Source organism: Brachionichthys hirsutus, chromosome 17 (assembly GCF_040956055.1).
Source record: "Brachionichthys hirsutus isolate HB-005 chromosome 17, CSIRO-AGI_Bhir_v1, whole genome shotgun sequence".
Taxonomy (NCBI): domain Eukaryota; kingdom Metazoa; phylum Chordata; class Actinopteri; order Lophiiformes; family Brachionichthyidae; genus Brachionichthys; species Brachionichthys hirsutus.
This window is the reverse complement of record NC_090913.1, coordinates 11,975,635-11,983,924: the sequence shown is the minus strand read 5'-3', so window position 1 is coordinate 11,983,924 and position 8,290 is coordinate 11,975,635. Positions and strand designations below refer to the sequence as shown.

At 59.4% G+C, this 8,290-nt stretch overlaps 2 protein-coding genes across 2 annotated transcripts; one reads left to right on the top strand and one right to left on the bottom strand.

The window, feature by feature from the left end:
* Positions 1–7: 7 nt before the first annotated feature.
* Positions 8–4,519, top strand: LOC137906795 (calmodulin-regulated spectrin-associated protein 3-like; the record flags this gene model as incomplete). The annotated part of the gene is made up of 11 exons (XM_068751083.1): positions 8–110; positions 190–238; positions 326–387; positions 470–500; positions 619–2,920; positions 3,006–3,127; positions 3,196–3,464; positions 3,541–3,622; positions 3,702–3,814; positions 3,872–3,990; positions 4,069–4,519. Coding segments are annotated over 11 exons (3,582 nt in total), but the record flags the coding sequence as incomplete, so codon positions are not given.
* Positions 4,520–5,957: 1,438 nt separating this feature from the next.
* soul5l (heme-binding protein soul5, like) lies at positions 5,958–8,082 on the bottom strand. The gene is made up of 8 exons (XM_068751082.1): positions 8,056–8,082; positions 7,818–7,978; positions 7,418–7,477; positions 6,986–7,067; positions 6,762–6,882; positions 6,540–6,679; positions 6,166–6,329; positions 5,958–6,069 (listed from the first exon to the last, which is right to left on the bottom strand). Exons 1-8 carry the CDS (start codon positions 8,080–8,082, stop codon positions 5,958–5,960), a joined length of 867 nt encoding a protein of 288 aa, XP_068607183.1.
* Positions 8,083–8,290: the final 208 nt, after the last annotated feature.

The window sequence follows — 8,290 nt, the reverse complement described above, 5'->3', positions numbered from 1 at the left end:
GCCGTCGTGTCCCCAGCCGAACATCTTGAGCTTCGTATCCGAGCTGCTGCAGACGTTTGAGGTCGACAAGCCGGAGTTCGTCCAGCCGGCGCATCCGATCGACCTCACAGGTGCGTCACGCTCCGCACGCCAAAGGAAGCGCGCCACGTGGGCCGGTAGTCTTTGAAACGCCTTCTCTCTGTCTCTCAGATGTCTCGGGGTTACCGGACTGCACCAGCCCCGTTAGCGGGAACAACAGGTAGCAGCATCCGGCACCAACGTGGACGCGCGTGGCCTCGTGCACGGACTCGTGCACTGATTGTGTCTCACTGTGTTTCTGTCGCAGTGGTTCCCCTGCCTTCGTCTTAAAGCAGCCCTTTGTGCCCGTCTCCTGCCCCGCACCTGCAGGTAAGACCGAGGGACGAACGTTTTTCTCTGGAATGCATTTCGCCTCAAGTCTTCATTGGACTTCCTTCTGCTGCCTTTCCAGAAAACAAAAGCTGGACCAAGAAGCAAATCAGGTAGATGCTGTGGGCGGGTCCGGGTAGCTGCAGTAAATGTCGAGCTGCGTTCTCCGTGTTTGACCTTGTCTGTCCCTCCATTCTGTCCGTCTTCTCGCCGTCGTCCGTTCCTCTGCAGTCGCCCCCTGTCAGCAGTGACTTTCAGCATCCCCTTTGGGCTGGACAGTGATGTCGACGTTGTCATGGGAAACCCAATAGATTCTGTCTTTCGCTCCGTCAGCACTGACAACCTCGCCACCGGCATCCCCGCAACGGCGCCGCCGATGACGTCGGCAGGGGGCTTCGGTAGCCGGGTCGGAGCTTCTGCCCCGTTCCAGCACTCGTCCTGGGGTCCTTATGCATGCGCGGCGCCACTGGGGGAACTGCCGACGATCGAGGAGGCCCGACAGGCGGTTCACACTCCCGGGAACGAAGATTGGAGAACGGGAAGGACGGCGGAGAAAGGTGGAAAAGGAGTGTCAGGCGGAAGGCCGGAGGCCAGGCTACGTCCCGAAGGAGCCCCCGCTGGTTTCTTCCTGCACTCCCCAGAGGAAGATGATTCACAGCTCAGCAGCTCCGCTCCTTGTCGCTCTGGCGTCTTCCACCGACCCGTCGGACCGGAGGCGGGCGACGGGAAGAGGCCAGGGCGGGGAGACGGGACGAAGAGGCCGGGACGCGCCGCGGATGTTTCGCGTGACGATGACTCGGTTCTCAGAGATGGCAGTGTCGACTCGTCGGAAGCACCGGACGATGCCTCGAGAAATGCTCCCGGGAATGTTCGCCCCAGCAAAGGTTGCCAAGGAAACCGCAGCATCAGCAACAGTCCACGCATGACGAGCTTCGCCGAGCGGCGAGACGGCAGAAGGAGGTGTCCCGCCGTTCCCGGGGAGGAGTCGAACTCTGCTCCTGGAACGCCACTCGCACCCTCCACCCCGGCGGGGGCTCCCGGCTGCCGGGACAGCCCCGGTACCAGAGGTCCCGATCCAGGATCCGAGGCCTGGGAGTTGGGCGTTCGTTTGGAGGAAAAACGCAAAAGCATCGAAGCGCAGAAAAGACGAATCGAAGCCATCTTCGCCAAACACAGACAGAGGCTTGGAAAAACGGCTTTCCTTCAGCTGCAACGAGAACAGGGAGAGGGAGAAGGAGAAGAGAGGGGAGCAGAGGAGGACAACCTGACCCTGGAGGAGCGACTCACCAGCATGGAAAAGCAGCTGAAGGAGGAGGAGGAGGAGAAAGCGGCGCCACCCGGTTCAAACCCCCCTCGATTGGAGAAGCAGGTCACATTTTCAATCGAATGTAAGAACGGCGCAGAGGAGGGAGGCGCAGAGGAGGAGAAAGGAGGCGAAGCTGTCCTTGTGGGATACAATGAGGTGGTGCAGAAACTGAGCGACGCCCTGCAGTCGTTACAGAAGGACATGCAGAAACTCACAGAACAGCAGCAGCAGCTCATGAGCAGCCAAAGAGCCGGAGGTACGACCGGAACCGCCTCAAAGCCGGGCCTCAGAGGAGGCACCGGGTCACAGGCCAGAACCCCGCCGAGGACCCCGACTAAAACCCCCACAAGGAGCGCCAGCAGAGCCTGGGTGATTCCTCCCGCTCCCGAGTCTACCTCGTCTCCGTCACGCCATTCCCAAATTCTGACCTCCCACAAGGCGATCGTCTCCTCCTCCTGCCCTGCTCCTCGCACTAAGATCCACTCCTCTGCAACGTTCACCCCCCGCAGCCCCAAGACTCACCCACGGCCGTCTGACCTCAAGTTCCCCCCCCTCAACCGGACCTTAACTCCGACCCAGAATGTGGACGCCCTTCCCCACTTGCGTCGAGTGTCTCCCAGTAAGTGTCAGGTCCAGACCTCCTCGTCCTTCCGGATTGGTGGCCCTCGGACTCCCGTGGATTCTCCTCAGGCGGTCCAACAGCCGCTCCCCGATGAGAGCTCCTCGGGTTCCAGTGAGACACCAACCCAGTTTAGCCTGGAGCTGGAGCAGGAGCAGGAGCAGGAGCAGGAGCAGGAGCAGGAGCACGGGGAGAACCCACAGCCCAGGAAAGATGTTCTGAGGACCGGTGGGAGCTCCGGCCCTCCCTCCGAGTGCTCGTTTGGGAGCGAGGCGTTGTCTTTCTCCGCTGCCTACAGCGCAGGAGGCGAAGGTGCAGGTAAGCCCTGCAGCCTGATCGAGGCATCCTTGTCATCTCTTGGAGGGCCAGAGGGGGGCAGCGATGAGCAAACAGACGAAGGACACGAGTTCTCTTCAGATTCTATGAGCGACCGCGCCGACTCTGCAATGGTTCCTCCTCCCGTGGAGCTTCTGGCTCCGCCTTCGGGATCCGGCGAGTTCCCAGAACTCCGAGTGGACACCAAAGAAGAAGAGACGACGCAGACTGAACCTTTGGAGCCGAGCCCAGAACCGAATCAGCCAAGAGGAGCGATCCAGTTCTTTTTTAAGGTGAGTCCATGTCAAATGGAAGGGGGGGGGGGGTGAATTCTGTCTGGCCGTTTGGGTCTGATCTTCTGCTTGTGTGCGCCGGAAGGAGGAAGCGCATAGCGAGGAGGAGATGGCCCAGCGCAGAGCTCTCCTGTTGGAGAAACAGCAGAGGAGGAGCGAGGAGCTGAGGAGGAGGAGGCAGTGGCACGAACAAGAAAGGGAGGACAGGTAAAGTATTCACGAACCCGCAGGAGGAGGCCGAGCATGCAGCCTGACCCGACGACTCCCCGTTTCAGGCTCGCCTCCTCCGACCACAGTGCACCTCCTGCGGGCACAGCCTCCCCTTCCTTCACGCCTCCGGCTACGCCCGGACGCCGGGGCGATTTCACCAGAGCGGAGTACGCACGGCGGCAGCAGCTGCGAATCATGGACGACTTGGACAAAGTGCTTCAGCAGAAATCCACCAATCAAGGACGAGCTTCGGCGAAGAGAGCCCGCCCCCGGCCTCGCAGCATGACCAGGGAGGAGACGCGGCTGTCTTTGAGTCCAGCCAAGGGGACAGCCGGTAAAGTGGGAAGGGGGACGAGGTGTCCCATTTTAGGGGGGGGTGAGTCCTCATGGTGTCTTTTGTGCGTCTCCAGGCTCTAAACTGGACAAAGTCTACTCTCGTTCGTCCCTCAACCTGGCAGCCGCGGAGGAGGCGGGACAAAAGAAGCCCAGCAGGTACGCCGCTTCAGAACTCGTTTAGGGCCAGGACGCCACGGGCTCGGCGCTCTAACCGTCCCTCGATTGTCTCCAACAGTCGTCCCGACTCGCCTGCAGGATGCGTGACCCCGGGTCGCCTAGCGAATCAGAACGGAGATAAAGACTGGGAGCCCGGGTCCAACGGTAACTCACCTGCTCCAGAGCACACAGGTGTACGCCGCCCGGCACTCAGAGAGGATGAACCGGCCCGTTTGTCCCGGTCTGCAGGTCCGAAGCTCTTCAGAGAGCCGAGCTTCAAGTCCAACAAGTTCATCATCCACAACGCCCTGTCTCGCTGCTGCCTCGCCGGGAAGCTCAACGAACCCCAGAAGCACAAGATCGTGGAGGTGAAGCGGGTCGACCTGCCGGTTAAAAAGGTCGTCGCTCCTTCATTCTCTGACCGCCGCCTTGTTTTCAAACCTCAGGAAATGGAGAAGAGCCCCGCCAACCACTTCCTCATCCTCTTCCGGGATTCCAACTGTCAGTTCAGGGGCGTCTACACCACGAGCCCCGACTCCCGGGAGCTCGTACGACTGGCGGGCGTGGGCCCGCGGACGGTCGGCCCCGCCCAGGTGGAGTCCATCTACAAGTACAGCTCAGACAGGAAGCAGTTCAGCGCCATCCCCTCTAAAACCATGGGCGTGAGCGTGGACGCCTTCACCATCCCCGGCCATCTTTGGCATGGAGGAGGGGCGGCGGCGGGCGGAGGAAGCAGGAGGGCGAGCGTGACGAAGAAGGCGGCCGTTTCCAAGTGAAGAACGTAGCGCGTCGCGGCGTCGGGTACGACTCAGCAGGAGGGGAGGAGAGGAGAGGAGGCGCTTGTTTTAATGCACGGCGCGTCTCGGTGAAGACTGGAAGCACACAGCCGAGCCTTCAGCCGTGTGTGTGTGTGTGTGTGTGTGTGTATTTTACAACAAATACAAAACGTGACATAAAAAAACATTTGTACTTTTTGTGCAGGAAAATCTGATTGGATCAAAGGAAATGGTCCTAAAGAGATACTCGCCGGATAAAAAGCTTTCGCTGACTCATCATTTATCAGAAAGCTTTTTAACATTTAACGGAGGATGCGTTCCTGATTGGTTTTTCACAAACTGAGTTTACTCTGTAGCTGAGGGGTACATTTCACACTCATTGTGCACACCTGCTGTATTGGGTTAGGGTTAGGGTTAAGGTTAGGATTAGAGTTAGGGTTAAGGTTAGCGTTAGAGGTAGGGTTAGGGTTAGAGGTTAGGGTTAGGGTTACGGTTAGAGTTAGAGAGTTAGGTTAGAGGTTAGGGTTAGAGTTAGAGTTGGGATAAGGGTTAGGATTAGAGGGTTAGGGTTTTAGGGTTAGGGCGCTCCTCCTTGTGCCGGATTTAACGTCCCATTATGCAGAACTATTATTCTGGTGTTCAGTGGAGTCCAAAGAAAATCATCAATACTTGTTTATTTTGGCTTTTAATTGCTCTTTCCTCAGAATACACAGAAAGCTGCGAGAACATCTTTATTTTCTCCTGCATTGATCGATCAGATTCTTTGGGATCTTTGGAGCAGCCCGATACCTTCAAACTGCTGTAATCACCCGAAAATCGATTTTTAACTTACGTAAATTAGTTTTTACAATCATTTTAGAGCCCAAATACTGGGATGACATCTCAGTAAATAATGAGCTGCGTGTTGTTATATTTACGGCTGCGCCAAAGATCCTGATAGAGAGACAGAGAGGAGGAGGAGAAGCGGGAGGGGGGGTCTAATAAGCTGCTCCCCGCGGGACACGTCGCCCCCCCCGCCACGGGACGGGCGTGAGAGCCGGATCTTAATTCTAAAGCTGCTGTGATGACCTCAAAAGGACGCGCGCGCGTTCGAAGAAGCTGCAGGTCAAAGGTGTGGCAGGACGCGTTAAGCAGGTGACGTCACACAGGACTAGAGCGATGAGGAGGAGGAGCGCTGCGTCTTCATCCTTCACCCGTCCCTGCTCCGGTTCCGTTCGACTGACGTTAACGCGCGTCTCGGGGCTCGTCCTCCGGGTTCCTGTCGGCGCGCGTCTCCGCGGCGCTCCGGGCCGTGACGTTCCCCGGGGGGGCGTCGGAGCGCGTCTCCAGGGAGGGGCTCGCGTACACGGGATCGGTGGAGTTGGACGTCGCGTCCGGCAGGATCTGAGTGGAGGCGGGGGCGTGGCCGAACGCGGCGTCGGTGGACGCGTTGGATGAAGTACTCGGCGGAGCGCCGGACGGGGCGCGCGCAGGCGCGTCGGGGGGCCATGTTGCGTTGGAGGGGGCGTCAGCGAGTGTGCGTGGGAGTGGACCGGACGCCAGGTCTGTGGGGGCGTCGGTCAGCGTCGGCCTGGGGGGTGGGCGGGGGTCGGCTCCCGCGGATCCGTGCACACGGCGGGACCCTCGGCGATGTACCACACCTCATTGTGCCTGTTGAGCAGCTTCAAAGGGCTGCGCGCGCGCACACACACACACGCACACACACAGACACACACGATTGGAATTGTTAAACGGGTGGAGGCGGTCTATGACGTGGGGGGGGGCTACCTGTCGTAGCCCACGCCGTAGTGGAAGCTGCGGTTGTAGGCGGCCCGAAGCCGCTCCAGCTCTCTGGTGAGCAGGTGAGCGTGAAGCCTGGAGGTGACCGACAGCATCCAGCCCCCGTAGCCCCTCACGTACACGTCCATGTCCGGCAGCTCGGTGAAGTACAGCTGGGCGGAGACAAACAGGACGGGAGGAGATCTAAAGGTCGACGGCGGAGCGCGACCCCAACAAGATGTCTGCCGAGTCAGCCAGAATCTGCTCTCAGATCACGTTACGGATACCGGGGGGGGGGGGGGGGGGGGGGGGCGTTTCACCTGCTGACTCTGAGAAAAGCTGCCTCCCCCCTCACACACGCACGCACACACGCACACACTCACCTTGTCGTTTGTGGGCGGGGGCGGCTTCTCCTGATAAGCTGCAGGCAGCAGGAAGTTGAGCGAGTAGACGGCCGGCTCCCACATCCTGGTCTCCTCTGGGATCTTGACCAGGACAGGTGCGGTCATCTCCATCTGGACACCTGCATGCGCACGCACACAAACACGCACGCGCACACGCACAGTGTGTGAGAGACGCACACGCGCGGGCGCTGCGGGTCTCACCTCTCTCGTTGGCTCCGGTGATGTACTGGAAAAGCCTCCTGAAGGCCATGGCGGCACCGACGCCCATGAAGTAGGCCTCGGCGTCCGTCGACACCCAGCGGGTGGCGCTGTAGCGGCGCACCTGAACGCGCACGGAGCGAAGCGTGTGAGCGACAGGTCAGAGGTCGCCGCGATGGCGGGGCGGGGCGGGGCGGGGCGGGGCGGGGGCGGGGGGCGGGGCTCACCTCGTATTCGTCCGTCTTGCAGACCAGCTGGTATTCCAGACATTCCTTTGACTCTGTGCAGAAGCTGCCGTTGGTGCTCGGCCTGTCGCGGAGAAGGTGCAAATCCGATCAGAAAAACTCCCCAGCAAAGGTCGGCAGGTCGGCAGGAAGCAGAACTCTTCGATGAGTGGGTGAAACACACCTTTAATAGTTCCGCTTCCTGTTTACAATCAGAGTCACGCTTTAGAATACAACAGATCGACACAAAGCATTCCACCCCTGACCTCCGACCCCCTCAGGATCCATGAAACCAGACCGGATCAGCGGTGCGTCATGGAGGAGGAAGGATGACCCCCCCCCCCCCCCCTCGGTAAAGCTCCAGAATCTAACCGACAACCCGGCTTTTATCTCCGAACGCCTTCCTTTAATCGACATCGGGTTGATTAAACTTACCCAACGCTCCCTTCAGCAGAGAGCAGCAGAACCAGCACGGCCCAGACTGGGAGGAAAAGCCTGCAGGGAGGGAGGGAGGGAGAGAGAGAGAGAGAGGGCCCGGTGGGGGTCAGTGGGGGGGGGGGGGCGTTTAGAGGTCACAGCGGAGCGGCTCATCACGACCTTCATCAAAAACAGCTGATGAAGAGCCACAAAAGCAAAACACTCGACCTGCCGTTAATGTGTGAAGGTCGGGTTCTCGTGCACGCGGGACCGGCAGTGAGTGCAAAAAAATGTGGCGTGCACGCGCGTGACGCCGCAGAAAAGTCATTCAAATACACGGATAAACATTTTGAGGCACCTGCGACTAATCAGCTGGTGTGACGCTCATAAAAGCAATAAAATAAGAGATGCGACTCACATGGTCACGGCTCCGTGGGTGCGCGTCCCTTCCACGCGCCAGAGGAACGCAGGGCGGAGGAGGAGGAGGAGGAGGAGGAGGAGGAGGAGGATGGAGACTGCCGCACTCAGCCGACTCCGCCGAATGGACTGCGGACTGCGGTGCCTCGCGGGAGGGCGGGGCTGCGCGGACGCAACACGTGACGCGCGCGCGCGCGCGCGCGGCCCGGCGCTGCAGGGGTTAAGAGTCCGGCCCAAACCCTCCAAATGATGAAGAACTCCGACATGATCAATCGAGTGTTTGTATCGATGACTGGGAGGGATGGGGGGGGGGGGGGCTCTCACCTGCAGGGGGAGTCACGTGACTCCTCCAGGGAATTCAAACTGGGCGACGATTCAAAACCGTAAAAAATTCTCAAAATTTAATTAAAGTTTAAAAAAAGTCCAAGTCTAAGTTCTTGAGTCAGGAAGTTAAACTTGTAACCATGGAAACGG

Coding starts and splice junctions, on each gene's coding strand:
- soul5l (XM_068751082.1), bottom strand. CDS start 8,082: ATGTCGGAGTTCTTCATCATTTGGAGG. Junction 7,068..7,417: donor TCTGCTGAAGGGAGCGTTGG/GTAAGTTTAATC, acceptor TCTCCGCGACAG/GCCGAGCACCAACGGCAGCT. Junction 6,330..6,539: donor CCCCGCCCACAAACGACAAG/GTGAGTGTGTGC, acceptor GTCTCCGCCCAG/CTGTACTTCACCGAGCTGCC.